The following is a 24,991-nucleotide window of genomic DNA, read 5'->3' as shown; positions in this document are numbered from 1 at the left end:
ATATCAGTGGGAGGAATTGTGCCCCAAGGGCCATAGAAAGGCTAGCAAAGGGCCACATTTTGGAGACCTCTGCTTTAAATGTTTAGTGGGCATCCAATTCATGTGTGCCAGACAGTACAGAGAAAAGCTGTGACTGACGCCTTAAAGTGGATTTCCCAGAATCCAATTGAACAAGAGCAACATTCACCTGAAGAACTTTCCAGAAAACTTTCCGATTTTGTCCAACTTGCCATAGTTTGAGGGTTGTTATAAGACTGTTGTGTAACTAAGAGTCCTTCTAATTTGCAACCTGTGTACAAACACGAGACTTTAACAACTACGATCTGCCTGTCACTGTCGTAACCTACATTGCCCGCTATGTGTCACAGGCAGAGGTAATGGCGAGAGGTAACATCACTGTCAACTGGTGTCACGCAAGGCGGGTGATCCCGGGGCAGAGAGTGATCGTTTTGTGTCTTCCTAATTGCTGGTGGCCCAGAAAGAACACTGATCTGTCTACATGGGAAGAGGTGAGAGGACAGTCAAGTTAAAAGAATTCTACACCAAGGAGACAATGCGCCCCGGAATAAAACTGTGAAGGAAGAAAAAAAAAAAAAAATAGCCTCTTTCATCTTTTATTTAAATAGGTGTTTCATTAAGTCGAAGTGGCAACTAGCCTTCAGCAAAGTGACAAAATCCCTCCCAAGACAATGCTTGCCGATCCCGAGATCAGGATATAAAAAGAACTGTTAATTGCACAAATGGAGGAAGAGAGATCTTCGGGGAAAGAAGAATAAAGATTCAGACACCAACCTAAAATATGTTCTGTCTGTAAGAGGAGCATAACAATAAAAGCCACAATAAACTTTTGTACACTTCAATGTATGGGCACGCACTTCCATAAGGTCGATACGTTTTAACATTTGTTACAAAGATACTATCAGGGCTACAAAGGATGCGTACACGGCACAGAGATTCACACCGAACAGAGGGATACAGACATCTTTTACTCACTAAGCTCACAATCTAAAGGGCTATGAAACAGATGTGTGTGCAAACCAGGATGCTGGTGGTGCCAAATTGAGGGCCACCCAATAAGAGAACCCAATTTCTGGGTTGCTTTTTGATAGGTTATCAAAAAAACACCTTAAAGTGGAACTAACCCTTTTTATTTTATTTTTTTTAGCAATGGAAGCGGACATCTTGGCCTCTGTTTAATCTGCATCTGCCATGGTGTGGTCAGTATTGACATCAGCCAATGGATGGGTGACAGTTTGGTTGAGAGCACAGCCAATGTGACAGTTACATTCCCACATGAAATATGAACAAAGTATATCCCTCTATATTGTGTACTTGTTTCAATTAGATGCACTAAAGGGCCAGTTCACACCACACAAAATGCACCCCAGGTCCATTCAGGATGAGTTTTTGAATGTGCATTCTTAATGCATTTCTGACATGTTCTGGTTTGTTTTTGATGAATTCCAGATGCCGTTTTTTTCCTCCCTGTACTGGGGTCCGGTGTGCTTTTGATGCATTCCTGTGCATTCTGGTGTATTTTGTATGTGTTTTACCACGTTCCACTACAGTCCAGTGCAGGAAAAATGCAGCATGTTCTACTTTTTTTTATGGAACTGGAAAGCCTTGGTGTGAACTATGCCATTGGAAACCATATAATCTACTTTCCATGTGTTTTTAATGTACAAAATAAAAAAAGACACTGTGAACTGGTCCTAAGTGTAATTTCTGTCCGCTGCTTTGTTTCTCTACTATCAGCATGAATCACTTCTGACAAGTTTTCCTGACAACAAGATAACAAAAAGGTGACAGGGCAGGACACAGCCTGTGATTGACAGACTCAGCTCTGTTCCTGTGTTAAGGGGTTTGTCTCTTTCTTCCAATCTGAGAGCTCTCCTCACTGAGCTCTGCAGAGTGTAACGTCAGCTCCTCACCCCCTTTTCTGAACTCTCAGAGAAGCTGTAAATTCAGCACTTTGAAATGATGAAGAGCATACTGCAGATAGACAGATACAACTTATGCAGGAAGATTTTTTTCATCTCTGTGTATCTCCTGAGGCCAGTCACTTTACTGGGTATATGTAAGGGTATAAAACCACTTAAAATTGATGGGATTAGTTCTGCGTTAAGCATTTTTTGATGAAAACTATTTTTATATCAGGCAAGAAAACAACAATATCGCGCTTAAAAACACACCACTTTTACACGCTTCTGGTGTTTTTTTTTTTAATTTATTTTTCAGCCTGTGAAAGCACCGACTATGTGCCCTGGCGTATTAGAATAGGAGCATTTACAGACTGAAAATAAAGGGTCAAGGGTGCGTTCAAGAGAGGAGCTGAAGAGCAGAAAAAAAATGCTGAATGCACCCAAATGTTAATGCATTCCAATATCCAGAATTCGCTGAAAAGCTTGACGTGCCTAAAATCACTTTAACGCATATACATACCATTTTTTTTAAATCAACTTTTGCCGATCAGAGGGGCTAAATAGACGCTCTGCATGCATGAGGCCTTAAAGACCACCCAACATGGTTGCCAGCCACTTATACATCTCTGGGCTCCCAATTATGAGATCACCTCAATGGAATTCCTTGCTCCACCCAAAATCAACAAGACACAAACTACTGCTGGAAAATCTGCCCACGGTGGGAGAGTTAGAGACGCACTATCATGGGAGATCTCATTATCTTACAAATACCGTACGCAAATTACTGCAGGTAATAGTCACTATTGTGGGGGGTGCAGAGACAAATTATTGCGGGGAACATTCCTCATTGTAGACAGGGCGGAGACAAATTATTGTGGGCAATCTCATCATTGTGGGAGATGCAGAGACAATATGCTGCAAGAAAGACTATTATGGGAGGGGCAGAGACAAAAATTATGGCGGGGAAATTTTCGCATTGTAGAAGGGACAGAGACACAAATTACTGCAGGGACATTCCCCTAATGTGAGAGGGAAAGATACGCAAACTACTTTTGGGGAAATGGTCAATGGGGGGCTGAGACAAACTACTTTAGGGGAAATTATTCCAATGTGGAATTTTGGGGATAGGGAAGGAATTCAATAATTTCCCATGCTGGAGCAAAATGGACTGGTCTTCGTATAAGGTTTTTTTTTGCCTTCATCCGGATCATGGGTAGGTACAGGATTTTGTATATGGAGTCGATTTATCAATTTTCTTCCCCATTGTTTGAACTAGATTAACTTTTTTCAACCACCAATTACGTAACTATAAGGAAGCGATAACACATTTTTGGGGGAATTTTTGCTTTGTGATGTACCTCAAGTGCCTAGTCAAACCTGAAATATCAACTTTTCATGACGTTGGCTTTCAAATAATAGAGTTATTAGTAGGCCCTTCAATGCCCTTAAAACAGCATACTAGCCACCTTACCCAATCTGTTAAGGAAGATGAACGCTCTTTAATTGGTGGCCAAGGCGGGGTCATGACTATCACTGATCAGCATAATAAGGCTGAAGTCGAGGTCTGATTTAAGTAATATCCTCGGCTATTTGAACGAGTAAAAAAAAAATGAAAGAAATGCTTTGCCCATCATGATGAAACGCATAACCCCGCTTTGATTAAGTTCCTAGTTTACATCTTGTGCGTTAATGGAAGTAGGCACTTTCATCGGAGCTTTTAGCCCTGGTCAGGCAATTTCCCGAACTCCACTTTCATTTGTAGCCTCACTTATCCCTGTGATATTTTCAGTTCTTCCATAATCGAATGAAACATTCAGTTAGCTTTCTCGCTGCATTAACACGTATGGCAGGTGGTCATTGTTCACCTTCCACACCGCCGCCACCGTTGTTCAGTAATTATAATGCCATCAAAAGAGGGAAAAACAATGTGCTGGTCTAAATCCAGCAATTTATGGTTCTAATGCACCTAACAAATAGAGAGCATTACGTTTTTTTCCTAGAAAAATAGGTACGCAAGCCCTGGGAGGACGCCAGCAGCCGCGGCTGTGAACCCATTGTTCTGGGCTGACGTGGGCCAGAACCCTGCCGACATCTAGTGAAGATTATATCAGCTGGAGGTTGGGATGGGGAAACTAATTAAGCAAATGCGACTTTGGAGGGAGTCTAGTCGTATTATTTTCTCCTCCGGAGAACAAAACAAGGAGAAAATGAAATTTCACAAAATGGCGTTGGGTGAAATTTCAGCTCGAGGATGGACAACACTGTCATCTATAGATAATCATTGGATTCAGGATAGGAGAGACAAATAAAATCATAGGTTTGATTCAAGCATCAAAACTTTTGATGCTTGAATCAAACCTATGATTTTATTTGTCCATTTCCTTAATAAAATGGCAGCCTTTTGATTTAAAAGGCTGCCATGTTATTAAGGAAATGGACGTCGTATGTGCTATACGTTTGTGCTATACGTTTCATCTTAAGAACCAGCAATTTTAGCAAAGTTAATAAATATGAAATGCATAGGGTGCCTTCGCAGAGCGGAGCAGCAGCATTCTGGTCTCTGGCCTGTTTTTGGTGTCACCATTTTTGGAATTACTGAGACAAATTTCTACATTCATGGATCTCATACATTTCATTCAGCTTAACATGCATTGCCAACTAAAGCAGGCAACACACATTATAATATGATTGCACAATCTATATGCGATCTCCTTTACATCTACCAAAAAACTATGTCTTTACATCTTTTGTGGCCACTATGAAGGGCTCCCAGTATCGCTGCGCTGAGTTCCTGGGTCAGGGGGGCAGAACATGCAAAGGTAGGCATGGACACAAAACTCCAGAGTAAAAGAGCATAAATTGTTGGTAGGAGATATTGCTGCTAGATCCCTCAAAAGCTATAGGGAACCAGTAAGCAACTCAACCCAGCCATAGCTGAAAAATCAGATCTGGTGAAGTGACCTGCACTGCCCATTACCACTGTTCCCTCTGAGATATACAAGAGGCAAAGATGGATACAACAAACACCTTACACAGTCTTGTGGTTTCAAAGTCAGGGACAGAAGACATACAATCACACAGAAAACTATCCCAATTCCTTCCCAGTCAGCTTACAAATTTGTCAGTCTTGATTGGAAAGCCTACTTTACGCATTTCACAGAAACTGGATGGAGACCATCCTTTGGTAAAAAAAAAACTATCTGAAAAAAATAATCTATCATGCATTCAATTCACACACATGCTGTCTTGAACATGGTTCAGTTCAAACAAAATTCTAACCAACTATCTATTCTGTCAACATTTTTGGTCCAAAATGATCTACTGTCTGTGATTTTATCCCTTAGGTTCAGTCAGCGCACATGAATGAGTATAATCAGTTACAAGCCTTACATGAGGGAACTTTTACATCCAGCAGCCACATCATGGCAGAACTTTCAACAGATGAAACGAAACATCCAAGAACGGCCAGTTCCCGCAACACCAACTTCTGCCAAAGCTGCAAATGATCAAATGATTCTCCTCCCTGGTAATTGTTTACCAAAATGATCCAACATAAAATTCCCAACAACCAATAAAATGGTGTCAATTATTTCCGAAGGCTTGCAAAAACTTTGCATAAACTACCCAACTGATGTGGGGGACACATCATGAAAATCACATAAAACAATTAGGACTAAGAGAAAACTTCAGGGCTCTGAAGTCTTAAAAAAATAAATAAAAATCACTGTGGATTATTTACTAAAACCAATCAGCTTCTAACTTCAGCTTGTTCAATTAAAGGGGAGTTCCAGAAGTTTTTTATGTTTAATAAAAGTCAGCAGCTACAAAAAGTGTAGCTGCTGGCTTTTAATAAACATACACTTACCTGTTCCATGGCCCAGCAATGCTCCACTCGTCTTCCCCCCTCTCCGCCGGCACCTCAATTATAACTGTGGGCAACTGGCCGTGACAGCTTTTCGGCTTCACGGCCGTGCACTCACTGCGCATGCGCAAACGGCGCATCGCTCCCTGAGTGGACAGGCAATCGCCTGGGACCTGACATGTGACCTGACACGTATCGCCTTAGTGGAACTCCGCTTTAAGCTTAGACAAAAAAAAAAACTGGAAGCAGTTTGGTTTCTATGTAGAGCTGCACCAGATTTTGCACGCTCCAGGTCTGATAAATCAATCCCTACGCAACGTAGATGCAAACCCCAACTGGATGACATTTAAGCCGGCCATAAACTATGAGATTTTCTTTCCTGCAACCCATGTTGATGGGGGAATCCCTTCCGAAAAATTGTGTTTTTCCAGCAGGGGGAGCTATCTCTGCTGGGCAAACACACAGTGATTAGTTCTAGAGGCTATAGTCACTGGCATAAAATCTCTAGAAAAATCAGACTGGCTGGTTGTACCCAAGTGGGTCAGCTTGGGTACAATCAGCCTGCCCATGCATGGTTCGATTCTCGGTCTCTCCCTTCTGAGCAGGCCGTTTTTTAAACAGTCTTTGGCCGGCTTTAGTTTGTTCTGCGCACTGTGTATCAAACAGCATAATAGGGTGACTTGCATTAGAGCGATTGGGAGACAGTGTTGTTACCCTATATCAGGAAATGCCTGAACAAGTTAATGGCAGGATCACCAGCGATTATATTTATTAAAGCTGCAGATTAAATAAATATATATATATATATATTTACATTGAATGTAAGTCAATGCATGTGCGTTCGTGGTGTGAATGAGCCCTTATATGCCTATATGAGAGTTCAGCAATTGGGTTTATATCTACTTCGACTTTATCAGCAAATGCATCTTTTGCAAAACTATTCCTTTCTATTTTTTAACTGTGCTTTAAACATACATTTGGTGACACAAAAAATTGCAGACAAAACTATAAATCGAAACCAAAACAAAAACCAAAAATTAATCTGACCACACTGGCCCGGAGTCACAACGGCGTATCTCCGGATACGCCGTCGTAACTCTGAGTTGCGGGGTCGTATCTATGCGACTGATTCATAGAATCAGTTACGCATAGATTTCCCTAAGATCCGACCGGCGTAAGTGTCTTACACCGTCGTATCTTAGGCTGCATATTTACGCTGACCGCTAGGTGGCGCTTTCGTATATTTTCGCGAGGAATATGCAAATTAGGTAGTTACGCCGATTCAGAAGCGTACGTACGTCCGGCGCATTTTTTTACGTTGTTTACATTAAGCTTTTTTCGGCGTAAAGTTACCCCTGCTATATGTTAAGTATGGACGTCGTTTTCCGCGTCAAATTTTGAAAATTTTACGACGTTTGCGTAAGTCGTTCGCGAATAGGGCTGTACGTAAGTTACGTTCACGTCTAAAGCATTGACGATTTGCGGCGTAATTTCGAGCATGCGTACTGGGATTCTTTCACGAACGGCGCATGCCGTATAATACGTCAAATACGTGGGGTCACAGTGAATTTAAATAAAACACGCCCACATCATCCACATTTGAATTAGGCGGGCTTATGCCGGACCACATATGTTACGCCGCCGTAACTTAGGGCGCAAGTTCTTTCTGAATACGGAACTTGCACCCTAATTTACAGTGCCGTAACGTATCTGAGATACGTTACGCCCCGCCGAAAGATACTCCAATGTATCTGAATCCGGGCCAGTGACTTAATCATAATAAAGGAAAACCTGTTTGGAGCTCATTGTGCCACTGGAGTAACATTTGGATCACCAGTTTGATGCGGCGCAGGGGACGGCGCAGTAAAGGGTAATGTATATTGTGGACGGAGTTGTTTTTGGAGATTATGGCGTCAGGATCATTTGAAGACAGCAGCATTTTCTCTACAACAAAGGACAGTTCAATCAGAGTCCCGGGAGGACGGAGGCTGGGAGGGTCCTCGTCTTCTGGCTCTGATCAATGAATGAAACACCTGTTATATTGTAGATGTGGAGAACGCGTTGACAATGGCCGGAGGACAGGGGGATGCACAATGAGGAAGAAGAGGAGACCAAGAGATAAAACACTTGCTCTCAACCTGCGCCAAGAAAACTATTCGTCCATCTATGCCTTGGACAAAGCAGAAGAAGGTAGATTGGTCCTGTTGTTGTTTTGTGATGGCAAGCTCTGAGGAACAAACAGAAATTCTACCTAAAGGGGATCTCCACCTTCACAAGGCTTAGCCATTCTACATTTACTAATGAGCTCTCTGTATACAAGAAATAACCCTATATTGGAGTTAAGGCCCATGAGGATATGTGGCTACAAACAGAGAAATAAAAATCAAATAAAATACAAATGATTTGATAAAAGTTGCAGGTGCATGCAAATCCCATGATGGTGAAAAATGTATTTAAAGGAAACTTCAGCCACATTGCTAAACACGCCCACCCTGAGTTCTGGACCCCCTGTTAGCCAAACTAAGAATTTGTCCCTCCCACCCATCAGCAATCAGAGCAGCTACTCTGCAAGCCTTGTATTAACTTTCGTCTGGTGGGTGGCACTTTAGTTGAAAGATTTCAGCTAATTATTAGGACTTAAAGTGTTACTAAACCCACAACAGTAAAATCAGTCTGTAGATGCAGTAAAGCATGCTTGCTATAAATACTGTGAAACCTAAGGGGTTAATCCTTTGCATTGTGTATAAAGGCTGTTTGATCCTGTCTCTCTGATCCTTCTCTTCTTTCATGGTCTCCAAAAAATAACTTGATATTTACAGAGCCAGGGGACAGGCTGCACATGCTCAGTTTGGTGTGTATTGCTAGGGATTTTTATTTTTTTTCTTGGGAGGGTGCATGTGATCAGCACAAGGCCAAATCAGCACTGTCCAGACAGAGGATCAGGGAAGAATAGAAACTCCTTCTACAAGCTTTACTAGGAACTGATAAAAGTCACAAGACTGCTATATACTTCTGATGAGTAAAGGGATTTATCAGTTTATATTTACTAAAATAATTGCATTTCCATGTTCTTTGTACTGTGGGAGACCAGATGTAGTGAATGCAGGTTCCGGGTTTGGTAACACATTAAATAAAGAATAATCTATTTTTGTCAAAGCAAATACATAGATTAAGTGAAGATTTATAGGTTTCCCTGGAGTAGAAACATACGATATCGATAATTGGATTTTAAACATCTTTATTTTGCCACTTTATTTACAGGATAAAACAAATAGCTTGCAGTGAACTAAAAATCCCAGCATGACTTGGCTTTACAGTCACCCATTTATTTTCCAAGCTTTGGCCCAGCACTATGGCCTAGAAGCAGTAGGACAGGTCTAGTACTCTGAAACTGAGCCATGCTCGGACTTGCAGTTCTCCACCAGGAGCAGATAAGCTCACACTGTATAGCAAAGGGTGTACAAGATCGTGCATCCATAGCTCCATTAGGAATTATTCCCAGAACAAGTTGGATTGTCTACCAGTGGATGCCGTGGGAAAGGTGAGGACATGGAAGAACAAGGAAGAAATAAACAAAGCAATTTTGTTCTGGGAACAGGTGCACAAATCATGCAGAAACGACCACAGACTGGGGCTGGCGAACCAAAGTCAGGCTACGCCGGAGAGAGGAGGGTAACCTGCTATTTAATGTAATTACTGTGTTACAACATATAAATGGCGCTAAGTGCTCACGTTTACAATGTGTGGAAAACACAGGCTTCTGACGAGACACGAGGGCTGCACAGAAACACTCTGCCTATATAGAAGGACCAAACAATCGCAAGCTGCCTAACCCGTCACAATGGCTAAGGCTAATGCAATGCCACAAACAGTCTCTTATAGTGGAATACGAGCAAGAACAGGTCCAACTGCATCATGGGAGATGCAAGGTTTTTTTTTTTTCTGGTTCAGAGTTGCTTAGCAAAGGAATGACAAAAAGGATGAGTGGCCACATCCTGTAACAAAAATCCATACGTGAAACAAGAGGACAACTCCTCATTCTACAGAGAGAAGAGGGACTGAAGATGAAATCAGCGTGACAATACACTACGTTACAGCATGTCCCCTTCATATTATATGCTTTACCCCTAATAACATCCCTGGACTCATCTTTAGTCCCATTTAGAGCATCCCTAACCTCTGATAATGTCCCTGGATTCACCTTCTAACCACTTTATATTATTCATTACCCAAATAATGTCCTTGGACTCACTTTACAACCCCTTTATCTTATCGCTTGCTTCTGATAATGTACCTGGACTTACCTCCTATCCCCTTTATATTATCCCTTACCATGATGGTGTCCCTGTATTCACCTCCTGCCCCCTTCATATTATACTTTACCCCAATAGTGTCCCTGAACCAACTCCATATCCCATTTTCTTACTCCATTCCTTCACGATTTCTGTGGACTCAGTACCTGTCCCTTTTATATGATCCCTCAACCCTGATAATGTCCCATTGCCTCTACCCATTACCTTAATATTATACCTTTCCTTGATGATGTCCCTGGACTCACCTCCTGTCCCCTTAATATTATACCTTACCCCCGAGAGTGTCCTTGGACTAACTTCATATGCTTTTTATATCACCCCTTACCATGATAAAGTATGTGGACACTCCTCTTATCCTCTACCGCTGACAATGTACCTAGACTACTATTCTATCCCATTAAGATCATCCCTTACCCTGGTAATTTCTCTGAACTCACCTCCTGTCCCCTTCATATTATCCCTTACACCCAACAGTGTACCTTCATATCACTTTCATACTTCCTACCCACTTTATATCGACCCTTACCCCTGATGACGTCCATGGACTCACCCCCTATCTCTATTATATTATCCCTTATCAAATAAAGAAAGAGAATGGCAGAAAGAAATAAGAAAAAAAAAAAGAAATGGAACACGTGCAAGTGATTTGGAATGCTCATTTTTTTGTAGAACCCTAGCAGTGTCACAGAAAATCAGTTAGGCTGGATATAGATGGATTGAAATTCGGCAGGGATACTCTGACTTGCGATCCATCTATAGCCATTCCCATTTGTGAGAAGTTGATCCAATATTGATCGACTTTTTCACAAATGGACAATAGGCTGCAGCACTGATCGGTGTATTCTGGCAACAGAGCACCTTCTGTCAGAATACGACAGCGAGGACGCCTCCTCTATCCACCTTAGTTGTGGGGATGGGGGGGGCAGTCCATTAAGTTATTTTCAATCAGCCTTTTGGCTGATGGAAAAAGCAGATCTGTCAATGGCCAGCCTTGGTCACCAGACAGCACCAGCAGATGTGTCAGTACAGTTCCCTCTATACACTCGCTCCTTCAAGCTGCAGATTGGATACGGGATTGATGGAGTTGTGTGCGTTAGTCAGTATTATTCTTCATAAAGGGTTGACTTTCCCCCCAATATGTAAAATCGTGCAAACAGTGCTAAGCAGGGTTCCCACAAAAGCCACCTACCCTCACCACCAACCAATCAATAATTTACCTCTTTAAGAACAAACGTCACGATAGGTGACTCCTCTTGGAAATATCTCACGTTTGGCTGATTAGTATCAAATTGAGTCAGACACCATCCTGAGTGTTAAGGACTCGGCATTCAAAAACGAGAAAGGCATTTTCCCCCACTTTACAGGCGGAATAATTATCCGCTTTGTTTCTATATTGTGTGGGTTCTTTTTTTTTTCCCCGGTGCGTACGAAAATCCTTCTACTTATCTCAAGGCTACTTAAAAAAAAAACAATGGCAGCCTCCGTTGCCTGTAACTTGTGCGAGCACCTGATTCCAATTATTTTTTTCAATTGCTAATTACTATTCATGCTGTCGAACGGGGCCGTGCCAGGTGCCAAAAAAAAAAAATCCAGTGTTCTATTGAGCCCATATGAAGGTATACAAATAAGAATGCATGCGTTCCATGGGCAGAAGGAAGCCTGTGTACCGGAGGCATTTGCTTTATTTGAAAGGAGAAGGCCGCAATGTGAAATGGTGTAATTCGGATCCGGCGAACGACGCTCGTCCCTCCCTCTTGCCGCGCACTCCTCCGTAAGTGCCTAAGCTTCCCGCTTATCAGTCACTCAAACTGACTCGGCTGTCACTAGTGCACAAAGCCATCGCGCCGCAGCCAAAGACACCGGTAGTTTTCTCTTCAGAATGAAGCAAACACATTTTGACTGCTCGTCATTCAATTTGGTGGAGACGCATCCATAAAGGAAAAAACATCCTGAAGACATTAGCAGAATACGCTCTTCCATTTGTCGGGATTAAGCCCCGATTAGACCCCCCCATACACACATCGTTCTGTGTCAGGATTTGCACTGTACTCTGAATGTCACACACAAAGACGGTTATCATCATAGTCACAGTACAAGGTATTGCTCAGACTTTCACTCGCATTCATAACCTTCACTGGAAATTCAAAGATGACAAAGCCGGTTCACACGTTATTCTTCAGAATTTTTGGGTAAAATGTAGAAACTGCTAATAAAAAGGTTTTAGCCAACTTGAGGGCGTGTTTTGCATTTGGCTCATTGGAAAAAAATGTAATGTTTTAAAAAAAAAATGTATAGGCCTGTAACAGGAAGTTCTGCTTCTGTACTCTACAAAGAAGCCATTACACATAGTGCAGTTCCACCCAGCATCAGCTTTTCCCCCATCCACTCAAGGAAAACTGCACCATTCCCAACTCATATGCAACCTTCAGTGCAAGAACTGATGCATCTTTTAATTGTAAAACAAATTTTGCACACGCAAAACCCAAGAGATGGAAGAAAAAAACTGAACTATCGGGGATCAGAACTCTGCAACTGCTGACATCCTGAAACAAAAACATTTTTGGTAAGAGGTTGGATCCAGAGGACCAAGTCAGGCTAAATTCCAGGGTCTAGGCTGCTCCATTTATCCCACTCAGACCCAGAGAGGCGATCCAGCCCGCCCCCTCTCTCTATTGGCTCACCGAGTTTGAGTGACAGCATTGGGAGCCAATGGCACCACTGTTGTGTCTCAGCCAATCAGTGGGGAGAGTCCTGGGCAGCCAAGGCACTCATGGATATTGCTGATAGAGATGGACTCAGGTAAGTGTTAGGGGGGGGCTGCTGCACACAGAAGGATTTTTATCTTAATGAATATGCATGCTTTAGGATAAAAAAACGTTCTGACTTTATAACCACTTTAAGGGTCTCCCCACTCAGGCTATCAATGTCCGATGAGTTGGATTCCGCGGATTGGTGAGGGTGAAGGCTGAGGAAAGGTCCATCCAGACCCAAAGCATGCTGCAGAAATAGGAAGAGATAGCCCAGCCGCTGCACACCCCACCCAACACATGTGCTTGGCAGGTAAAAGCAGCCTTAGCTAGATTTAATTCATAGAGACCACATCCCGAACATGTTTCGCCCTACTCCTGGGATTAATCATGGATCTACGATTAAGCCCTGGGACAGGGCGAAATATGTTGAGGATGTGGTCTGGATGAACTGAGCTGAGGCTGCTTTTAGCTGCTAACCACTCAGGCCAGGTGAGGTGTCCGGCGGCCCGGGTTAGCTATTTCTATTTCTGGTAGTGAATGGGGCAGCGCTGCAGCCGTTCAGCAACTTCTCACAAAATGCGCAGTTGTTCAGTATTTACAGACTTAAAGCAAGAAGTGAGGAAGCGATATAATGACTAAAGAGTCATCTAAACGTGGATGGCTCTTCAGAGAGCAAAGCAAATGTAAATTAGCCCTAAAGGTTCCTGTGTGGTATAACCCTTAAACTATATGCAAACCCAATCACTAAAATTCCTAAATTCATGTAATTTCAAAAATAGTTTGATATTTTTTAAATCTTCAGCTTCATTTAAATACCTGGCAAGCCATGAAGGTCTCTGTTCCTGTCTCAGTGCTGTGGATCTCCTGCAGCCGCCTGTCTACATGACATTTCTCAAGCTGGGTTTCCTGAGAGTGACAACATAGGACCATGCCTGCAGAATGTATGGTGACAACTTGTAGTTGCCATCAGAAGTCATTGTGACAGGAAAACAATGCAGAGGGAGACAGGAAAAGAATTGTCTGAACAAAGACCTTCATATGGCAGGATCACCAGGTTTAACTTTAATAAAAGTTGCCTATTATTCACACTTTAGTTTCGTGGTAACACAGCATGCGGTAACACATGTAACATGGGTTGGTGCATTAAGGAGGCATTCTTTTGGAAGGCACTGCAATACACTAAGACCCCATTCACACCTGAGCGTTTTGTAGCTTGAAGCCTGAAGCTACAAAACGCTGGAGGGGAAAAAATCTATTATTCTCTATGGAGATGGTTCACATCTCCACTACAAAACGCCTGAAGCCAGAAGTTCAAAAACGCCTGAAGCTCAAACAAGTTCTGGGACTTTTTTTTAGGCAGATTTGGGCGTTTTTCTGCTTTTAACATTGGTCACCCTAGACCTGTCCAAAACCGCGGTAAAAAACGCTGCAAAAATCATGACAAAACGCGGTAAAAACCGCCGCGGAAAACGCTACGCTCAGGTGTGAATGCAGCCTAAGGCAGGGGTCTTCAAACCATCTTTTAGACTTTAAGAAGGCTACATTGTGGCCAATGCAGGTAAAAAATTCCTGGGCCCAGCATTAGTAAGAATAAACATTGCTTAAGGGTTGGTAGTCAGGTAAATGGTGACTGTGTTCAGTAGGAGAAGGAATCATGCCCAAATATTGGTATTCCTGGAAGTAATAGTGCCCCATCATTGGTATTTCTGGGAGAGAATAGTGCCCCATCATTGGTATTCCTGGGAAAGAATAATGCCCCATCATTGGCATTCGTGGGAGGGAATAGTGCCCCATCATTGGTATTTCTGGGAGAGAATAGTGCCCCATCATTGGTATTCCTGGGAAAGAATAATGCCCCATCATTGGCATTCGTGGGAGGGAATAGTGCCCCATCATTGGTATTTGTGGGAGGGAATAGTGCCCCATCATTGGTTTTTCGTGGGAGGGAATAGTGCCATATCATTGGCATTCGTGGGAGGGAATAGTGCCCCATCATTGGTATTCGTGGGAGGGAATAGTGCCCCATCATTGCTATTCCTGCAAGGAAACGATGCCTTATCATTGCTATTCCTGGGAGGGCATAGTGGCCCACCATTGGTGTCCGAGGGAGGGTGAGTGCCCCATGATTGGTGTCAGTGGGAGGAACAGTGCCCCAAGGGCAAGATGAAGGCCGGAAAAGGGAGACCACAGCATGAAGGCAAAGCACCTGTGTTGTAGCGTGCCAGAACACACAGTAGTGCATTGCAAAAAAGGGTAAATTATCATCATTCTAGGTACGCTACTGTATGTTAGCAGCTCATTAATTCTGAATGGACCTCCTTAACACAATGCATGCTCTCACGCAGCATAACCCGCAAAGAAATAGACACTAAATGATTGAAAATGACTTTTAGAATAACATTAACATGTTAATGATTTTTTACGGATTAGGTTTAGATCTACTGAATTCACACCTATGCCTTTTTTTATTCTAGTCAACAGAAACGCATATCAACACTTGTTAACACGTGCTGTCAGCGCTTTCAGCGTGTGCTGAAACATACTTTATACTGCATGTCAACACGCATGGAAGCATGTTGATTTGCATCATAATGCGTTTATGTGTATCGCGGCACTTCGATATTCGTTATGATGCACACCAACGCACATAAACAGAAGCATTGAGATCCATTTTGATGCGCTTCTATGTACTTCAATGTCAAACAAAAATGCAAAGGTGCGGTTTGCATACCTCCCAACTTTTTGAGTTGGGAATGAGGGACACCTATCAGTAAAAGTATGCAGGCATAGGACACACCCCTTGCCACACCCCCTTAAAGGAGAATTGTACAAAAAAAAAACAAGGATGATTAAACCTACAAGTGCTTTTTTACCACTACTACCTTGTTTCCCCGAAAATAAGACCTACTCCGAAAATAAGACCTAGCGTTATTTTCCAGGATGGCTGCAATATAAGACCTACCCCGAAAATGAGCCCTAGTTTAAAATGTTTGTAACATCCTATAATCCACTCTATTACAGTATTATATAACGTACAATGTGTGTGTTTTCTGTAATATAATTGCGGGGAAGAGAGCTCCGGCGGGTCACAGAAGCGCTAGAACGAAGGTATTTGGCACAATTATATTACAGAAACACACACATTGTACATTATATAATACTGTAATAGAGTGGATTATAGGATTTTACAAGCATTTTAACTCCGTTAAACTGGGGATTCCTGTCAGGCAGGGAGAGAAAGGGGGAGAGAAGACAGCACATTACATGGTAAGACCTACCCCGAAAATAAGCCCTACTGTGTCTTTTGTTGCCAAAATGAATATAAGACCCGGGCTTATTTTCGGGGGAAACACGGTATTCCTTTATATTGGCTTTTGCAATTTACAAATGCAGCTATTTAGAATTCAGATGAAAGGTTTAGCCCTGGGAAACTCGTGAAAGATAAAAAATTTTATATACATCTATATGGATCAGACCAAAATGAGGGACAAATGGGGAGGAAAGAGGGACAGAGGGACAGTTGGGAGCTATGGGTTTGCAATGTATCAAACACACATAAAGGACAGTGACACCACCCTGTAATCTGCACCCAAATACCAGAGGAACCCAACTCCCGGCCAAGTCCTTTTTATTTTTACAGTTTACCCATCAGAATAGGAAATAGTGGTTGGCTCTTCAGATCCTCCGAAATTTGGGTCTTGATATAAAAGTTACAGAATTACTAGAGAAAAGTGAAGTCATAAAAGGCATGGAGCTGGAAGTCAGATGATAAACAGACACTTGGGCTTCCTGCGATGTGACAAATGACGCCGTTATTAAGTGCTCTTTAAAATGTCATTATCAAGAAATTCAAATGTTTTCAAGATGTCGCACCATTCCTGCGTCTGGGGGAAAAGTGGGCCTCGGGGCGGCGCGCGAAGGGTTAAGGGAACGATTTCCGCCCGTCTCTCTCCCACCCCAGCGCCTTTTGTTGTTTGATCGGAAGGGTTCCCAGGCATTTATCTGACTTACAGTGGAGGGCGGAGCCCCACTGATAACTGATAGCACATCAGCTGTGGCTCTGTGAGAAACAATTGTTCCCGATGGCTCCGCCGGCATTCTCAGTTGTTTGGGAAAAGGTTGCAGAGTCATGGGAAAGTGGCTGGGACAGAGGGGGAGGGGGCCGGGCCCCTGGAAGCTGCCTGTCTCTGTGTTTACAAGATGCAGGAAAACAGCTGCTACTGACACCGCGTCAGCATGGGATGGAGCGATCTTCTTCTACCAGCTTTCTGGGTGTGCCCGGCCCTTATTCACCACCCGCAGGCCCGCTGCCCATTCATCCCACCGCCGATGGCTAAAAACATTTTATTTCACAGGCCTACCGTAAAAGAGCGTTTGTAGCGGCTGACTTCCAAAAACAAAAAATAAAATTGCGGATGGAATCCCGCTTTAATATAGCATTGTACACTCATTGGAATCGTGTTATTCTTTGCCTGGCTTTACTCATTATTGTATATTGATAAAAAGATTCAACATAATAATCGTATTTTGATCGATTTGAGCAAACGTTATACCGTCTACAAACTATGGGATATTTGTATTTATTTTACTAGTAATGGCGGCCATCAGCGACTTATAGCGGGCTATATTGATTGATATTGCGGCTGAGATTTGGACACTAACTGTCACTTTTAACACTTTGTGGGAACCAGTGCCACTAATACAGTAATCAGTGCTAAAAAGTATGCACTGTCACTGTACTAATGACAATGGCTGGGAAGGGGTTAACATTAGGGGCGAATAAAAGGGTCAACTGTGTGCCTAGCCAGTGTTTTTCTAAACAACGTGGGAGGTGCCTTTACTAGGGGAAGACATGGACCCCAGTCAATGCTTTGCAGGGAGACAGGATCCATGCCTTTCCTCCTGACAGAGGTTAAAGCGGAGTTCCGGCCACAATTTCACTTTTTATATATAAATACCCCTGTAATACACAAGCTTAATGTATTCTAGTAAAGTTAGTCTGTAAACTAAGGTCCGTTTTGTTAGGTTGTTACAGCATTTAGACACTTAATAAAATAGAAATTGACTGGGGCCATCTTAAGTGTGGGCATCATGAAGCCAGACTGTATGACTTCCTGGATTTCAGCCTACCAGATCTCGCACATGCTCAGTGCTGCACAAGCAGTGTAATCGTTTTCAGCACCTGTACTGTCCAAGTCACATGATTTTTTGAGACTGGGGAGTGCACAGACTCCTGGAAAGTTACACCCACTACATTCCCAGGAGTCTGTGCGGTGTAGGTTAGGAAGCATTAAGCACCTAGGTGCAGGAAGTGGGAAGATTAACTATTCTGCCTAGCAACAACACTTTGAAGGCATCTAAAAAAAAAAAAAAAATTCTTAAAGGACTAATGACATTTTTTTAAAACTACTGATGTAATGTTATATTTATGGGTGGAACTCCACTTTAAGTGATGAGGACAGCATGTTTAAATCCGACCTCCAGCCTTGCACAGCTTCTTCTCCTGTACTGAAATTGATTCTGCTGAATTTTCAGTATTTGCTTAATCCCCCCCAAAGAGGCAGCACATTGCTTACATCAGGGCTGAAGGCTAGTCAGAGGAGTACTGAGGCAAGATGCTGTGATGTTTTCAGAAGCTATGTACAGCACCTCCCACCAGCCATGATCTGCCTGCATTGCATAGAGAAGCACAGAGACCCAGTGATCACAACACCTGGTCTAAAATAAAGAATGAATTTAAACGGAAAGGTTTCATTTAACCCAGGATGTTACCTCTGTGCTTCTCTAGCTTTCCTAACCTAAAGCTGCCAAGCTTCTCATCAGGCATTATCTGTGCTCATTATCAGTGATGATGATAAAAGCTGAAAATAGTTGTCAATTATTTTCACAATCGATTAATTGGTGAGCCGATTAGTTGACCTGCATACAGGATGCATTATTTGTTTACAGATCAGGAAATACAGTGCAGCTCACATACAGCTCAGTACACCGTCCATACGTGTCAGTAAGTGTCTGAGAACTTGTGATTGTGAATAGATGTGAACCGAGCCTTATGTTGGCCACACGTAAGAGAATATTCATATTAAAAAATCCTTGTACTCGCTTTTATCAAGTGACCCGTCTATGACAAGGGAGTCTGTCATACAATCTGCAAAAACGGCTTTCATTTATTTTAAATAAAAAACTTGATCTCCGAGTCTGATGATATTTACCAGATTCAACCTCTAATAGTATATAAAGTATATATCTCTTCTTCTCAGAGTGGATTCGAGATTTTGCTCCCTAACCATATGGTTGGTTATTTATATTTACCTCTGCGTATAGATACTCAAGAATAAAATTGCCTTTTTTTTTTTTACTTTACATATTACTGTGTATACCCGAGTATAAGCCGAGGACCTAATCTTACCACAAAAAAACTGGGAAAGCTTATGGACTCGAGTATAAGCCGAGGGTGAGAATGCAGTAGCTACTGTAAGCGGAAAAGAGGGTCAACAGTGCCCATTTGCACGCCTCACTGTGCCCAAGTCACTGTGCCCGAAATTATTGACAGGCTGCGGGCATCCATTCATTGTTTAAAAGTCGCGGTCTCCTCCTGGTCCCTTCCGTGATGGGCTTTTCTCAGCAGACACAGTTCCACCTATCACGGATGTTCTCTGATCTACCGACTCAGTTTCCCAGCAGACACCGTGTTCAGTGTTCCCGCCAATCACGAACGTCCTCTTGTCTGAGGATGAAAGAGGTCCGTGATTGGCGGAACACTGAACACAGTGTCTGTTGGGAAACTGGGTTCGAGGATAAGACAACGTCTGTGATAGACGGAACTGTGTCTGCTGAGAAACGCCCATCACGGAGGGGACCAGGAGGAGACCGCGACTTATAAACAATGAATGGACTCCCGCAGCCTGTCAATAATTTCAGGTACACTGATGACACCAGTGTAAGCCGAGGGGGGTGTTTTCAGCGTTAAAAAAAACTCCCCATCTGTACTGCCCACCAACACAGTTGAATTTGGAGGACAAACCAGGAGACTCCTGGTATGTGCCACCCATTCTAGCCTGCTGAAATCTCACCCACATGTATGCTTATTGAAGGAAAAAATTACAATTGCATGAAGGGAATTCTAGTTTCATACAGTGGTGCCGCAGAGTAAAAGGAAGTGATGTTGGATTGGATTGGAATAAATACTTATAGAGCGCCGAATGCGAGTTGTGAAACTCGCGTCTATGTTGGTGCCATCTCAATTCTCAAACCCCGCCTTGCTGAGCTCAGTCATTGTAGCTTTTTTCCGTATCCAGTAGTGAAGTCACAGACATTAAAAAAGTGATTTTTAACAAAAACTATGTAAGTGTCAAACATGCTTGTTTTTTACTGCAGGACTATATAGTATAGTAGTGTATAGTACATAGTGAGGTGGGCAGCACAGTGGTGTAGTGAGTTAGCACTCTCGCCTAGCCGTAAAAAGGGTCGCTGGTTTGAATCCCAAACACGACACTACCTGCCTGGAGTTTGCATGTTCTCCCTGTGCCTGCGTGGGTTTCCTCCGGGTACTCTGGTTTCCTCCTACACTCCAAAGACATGCTGATAGGTTAATTGGCTTCTGTCTAAATTGGCCCAGTATATGTATGAATGTGAGTTAGGGGCCTTAGATTGTAAGCTCCTTGAGGGTAGGGACTGATGTGAAAGTACAATGTATATGTAAAGCGCTGCGTAAATTGACGGCGCTATATAAGTACCATAATAATAATAAAATGACCCTGAAATTCAGTTCCATCTCTTTTTTTGCATTGGATTAAAAAGATATAATATCATAAAAACAACATGGATTTTTCCACACATCGCATAAAAAGAAAAAAAAAAAACACTCAACATACACAAATGCAAAGCTCTATCGGATAACATGAGACCTTTTCAGACATTGTGGTAGATTTACTAAAGGCAAATAGATTGTGCACTTTGCAAGTTGCACTCATTTTACCCAGAGCTTAGTAAATGTGTTGAAGCTGAACTTTGTAAAGAATACCCAAATGAAAGGCAAGGGAAATAAAGAGAAACAGCATCATTGCTTGAACATGATTGGACAATGGAAATCAACTGAGCTTCACTGAGCTCTGGGGAACATTTGTGCAACTTCAATGTCAAAGTGCGCCGTCTATTTGCCTTTAATAAATTCACCCCTAACTCTGAACAGTCCACAAATTCCTGTCATAGCTGATGGAGAACAACCATCACACATGATGAAGAAAAAATAAAAATAAAAAATCGGTTTCAAAATTTTGCTCTTTTCAGGTTTCAAAGAAATAAAATGGGTCATAAGAGAATATTTTTGTATTGCTCCCTTGCAGCGTTCCCTCCCGCTAATGTTCTTACTACACAATGACAATGCTGAGGGAGAAGAAAAAAAAAAGTTAATGAAGGAACCTGGCAGGGGCCGCACAGAGCCCCCTTTGTCTGCTCCTTGTAGAACATAATCATTCAATGTCAATGTTCCATGAGGTGAATTACACCACTTCCTGGACAATAAATTTCAGCCTGTTTATTTGAAACTCGGGGTTTGTCTGAGCCGTGGACTGATAGATGGGGTCTGCCAAGGTGAGGGCCCGGCACAACAAGGGCCCGCACTGTTTCTATGGCTTGTTTTGTTTTATTTTTTTCACGGTTTCCGAAGACCCGGGTCTCTGAAACCCTGTTTCGGTTCTGCTCCTGTTGGCAGGCTGACCGCCAGGCATTTTCTCATTATGAGGCTAAAGGAAAACATTGCTAACAACATGCTGATTTACTAACAGGTATGTGCGTTTGATCACGTGTCAATGCTGTGCGGATGCATTTGTGAGTTTTATCATTAGTTTGTGACTAGGCTATAGTAAATATGTGCCGGATTTACTTACAAGTATGGTAAGCTATCAAATATATGCTCTAGCTATGCAGAGACCTGCAGTTAATATATGTCCGCTTTGCACAGCAGCCCTGTGCGTCTTTTGGTCTGTTTCAGGTCTGAATTCAGCCAAAAATACGGGCTAAAATCAGACCGGAAATGGGGACACACCGGACCCCTGCTGTGAGCCGCATGTGAAGATAATGTGAAATAACAAACGTTATACTAACCTGCTCTGTGCAGTTGGTTTTGCATAGAGCAGCCCAGATTCTCCTCTTCTCGGGTTTCTCTCTGGTGCTCCTAGCCCCTCCCTCCTATCAATTGCCCCCACAGTCAGCAGCTTCCTATGGGGGCACTGGAGCCTAGTCACAGCTCTGTCTCTCCCCTGATTGGCTGGCTGACTGACTTACTTTGATGGACAGCCGAGGGAGCCAATGGTGCAATTGCTGTCCCTCAGCCAATCAAGAGGAGTGTGTCCCGGAGAGCTTAGACATTTGTGGACATCGCTGGAGAGAGATGGGGCTCAGGTAAGTAATTAGGGGAGTGCTAGGGTGGCTGCTACACACAGAAGGTCGTTATATCTTAGTGCATAGAATGCATTAAGATAAGAAAAAAAAAACTTCTGCCTTTACAACTCCTTTAAACTTTTTTTTTTTTTTTCAGATTTCTTCAGTTAATTCCTGGTTTCTTGCCTAGGCAAATTATGTCATACATTCCAGGAATCTTCGGGGGGGGGGGGGGGGGGGGGGAGCGGCTAGAGGATTTTTTTTCAAATGGCATTCTCCTGCAAGCCCGTAAGGGCAGATGGATTCCAAAAAGTACCGTAAATGCTACCTGAATCCTCTGCCCTTACTCAAGACGGCAAGGGCCAGAAATGCTAGGGGTTGTTTTTCAAAGTGATTTCTCAACAAAATAAAGCATGAAGACCTGGATAGATGGGTTTGCTTTGAATATTAAAACTGAATTAAATAGTGTTTTTGGTATATGGTGCTCAGATGCAATGTATTTCCACTTTAAACTACATGTGTGCAGCTTGGTTGAAATTCCTAGCACACGGAATTCCTGCGCATGTGTGGGAGTCATGTTATCTCGCACCAGTCAGTCAATCATGATAGCTGAAGACTGGCATTCAGAAGAAAACAGAGAGGGGATACCAGCGAGGGATTTGGCAGGCTTCAGACAGCGATCAGCATTGTCAGGGCTTTTTTTCTCAAACAATAGGTGCTAGAACTCAACCACGACCCCCCAAATCCCCTCCACCCTACACACTCCAAATCACATCAAATAGTGGGTGTGGTCAGTCAAATTTCACGAAAAATAGGAGGGTCTTAAAGGGGCATTAAATAAGAGGATTGCATTACATAGTGCAGAGTACAGGGGGGTTACACACAGAGTGTAGAGCTGTCACTTGTAAACACAGAAACCAGACTTCTGTGTTTACAAGTGATTGTGGTGAGCAGCCCTGGGTATTGTGAACCTTAGTTCCACTTTAACTCTAAACTAAAGTAATTTGGCAAAGCTGACATGCAACAAGAAGGGTGGATTCCAATCACATGTCCACTTTAACATTTTATATAATTTTATATAATATTTATTAAATGTAATGCTACAGAAAAATGTCAAACTGAAGACTTGCTAGAGGAAGTGGTTAGACTTAGAGAGTGTTTTACAGGAGTGGATGGAGACTGTGGACACGTGAAACTGCTAGAGAACACGGCTATTAAAAGCCCCTTTACAAATCAATCCTTGCACCACTGACTGCTGGGACCCTCAGGCCAGATCTCAAACATCAAAAGGTCAGCATGTGTGCCTCAGGCCACAGGTTGGGAACCAGGACACTAGAGTCATGACAGGCACATGCAGGGTGCCTGCCAGGGAGCGCTGGGATTCACCAATACAGGTGAAAAAGCAGCCAATTACAGCATAGCGAGGAAGACGTAACAAATGAGGACTTACCTGGATTTGTTGCTGCAGTAAGTTGATTTTATGCTGTTGCTGCAATAGTTGTTGCTGTTGTCTGGCAATCTGGGGAGAGATGTAGATTCAGGTTATTTTTGCCTCCAATTGGTCTTTTATCACTTCCATCAGCTCATACCCCAGTTATAACCCTTTGTACCACTTGCCTCACCCAATTAGATTGTAAGCTCTTATAAGCAGGGCCCGCTTAACCCTTTTGTATTTGATTGTATTGTAACTGTATTGTCTCCCTTTTTATATTGTAAAGCGTTGTGTAAACATGTTGGCGCTACATAAATCCTGTATAATAATCATAATCTGTGTAGGAACTATTAGGAGACACAAATGCACAACAAAGGGAAAAGGGAGAGAAGGCGGAAAGAAGAGTGATAGGCCCTTCTGTCTCCACTCATTTTCTCTTGAAGTAAGTTATAGAAGCTAAACGTCTGACAGCGCTGTTTCAGGTCCTAGAAGACAGCGATAGAGTTTACCCGGGATACAGAGTTCAGGCAGAACCCCCATCGGAAAAAAAAAATTTGGGCTCATAAAAGGCGAGTCTTTCTCTCTCCACTGGTTGCTCAGTGAAAGAAAAGAATTCCCGACGGAGAGGGCCCTGAAATCTGTGTATTTACATCACAAATCTGTATAAAATGGCTGGCCTCTTATATCTGGGTACTCCAGGAGTAAGATTTCACTGCCCTAGTTATTGGCCGTTTCCACCCCCCCCCCCCCATTTGGGGGGTTCCCACTCCTGCTGCAGAGCTCTTCCTAAAGGCCACAGCAAGAGTGCAGAGCCTGGAACTTGGTGTAGAGGTCTCAGCGGCATCCCTTAGACAGGGAAACCTTAGTTCTGGGTGGAGCAAATCTTTAATGCATGTCCCTTGCAGCTTTGGAAATTTGGAGAGAGATGTAAACAGAAGGGATGGAGCACATCGAGCTATTACTTGTCCTGGGACATTGATTGTACCTCTCTGCATAGTAGGGGGTCTTATTACATAGCGGGACACTGTGCCGGCATCCAGGGACATGGGGTCGGACAGCGGCCATCAATCGATCGCCAGGTCTCACCTGTTCTTGCTGCTGTTTGGCCAGCTCCATCTGCTGGCGCTGTTTCTCCATTTGTGAGGCGGCGAGTTTCTTCTGCTCATCGTGGGCTGCCAGCAGCTGTTCTCGAAGACTGGTCAACTGATTGATCATCGCCATCAACTGCCGCTCCTTCTCCGCCAGGCTCTCAGGGGTCCCTATGGGGGGGAAGAGAAGAGAGTTAAAGGGACTGTCCTCACATACTCAAAGCGTCCCTGTCCCTCGTGTGG

General features: G+C 43.0%; 1 protein-coding gene across 4 annotated transcripts in view; it reads right to left on the bottom strand.

Moving 5' to 3' along the window:
- Nucleotides 1-24,991, bottom strand: part of SOX5 (SRY-box transcription factor 5) — a 282,377-nt gene that overhangs the window by 94,215 nt on the left and 163,171 nt on the right. For all 4 annotated transcript variants that reach the window (XM_040345422.1, XM_040345423.1, XM_040345425.1 and 1 more), the window contains 2 exons: nt 24,747-24,919; nt 23,679-23,747 (listed from right to left, as the gene is read on the bottom strand). In XM_040345422.1, coding sequence (XP_040201356.1) covers nt 23,679-23,747; nt 24,747-24,919 — 242 coding nt within the window. The remainder of the gene's footprint in view (nt 1-23,678; nt 23,748-24,746; nt 24,920-24,991) is intronic.

This window comes from Rana temporaria, chromosome 3 (assembly GCF_905171775.1).
Source record: "Rana temporaria chromosome 3, aRanTem1.1, whole genome shotgun sequence".
NCBI classification, from domain to species: domain Eukaryota; kingdom Metazoa; phylum Chordata; class Amphibia; order Anura; family Ranidae; genus Rana; species Rana temporaria.
This window is presented reverse-complemented; position numbering and strand designations above follow the sequence as displayed.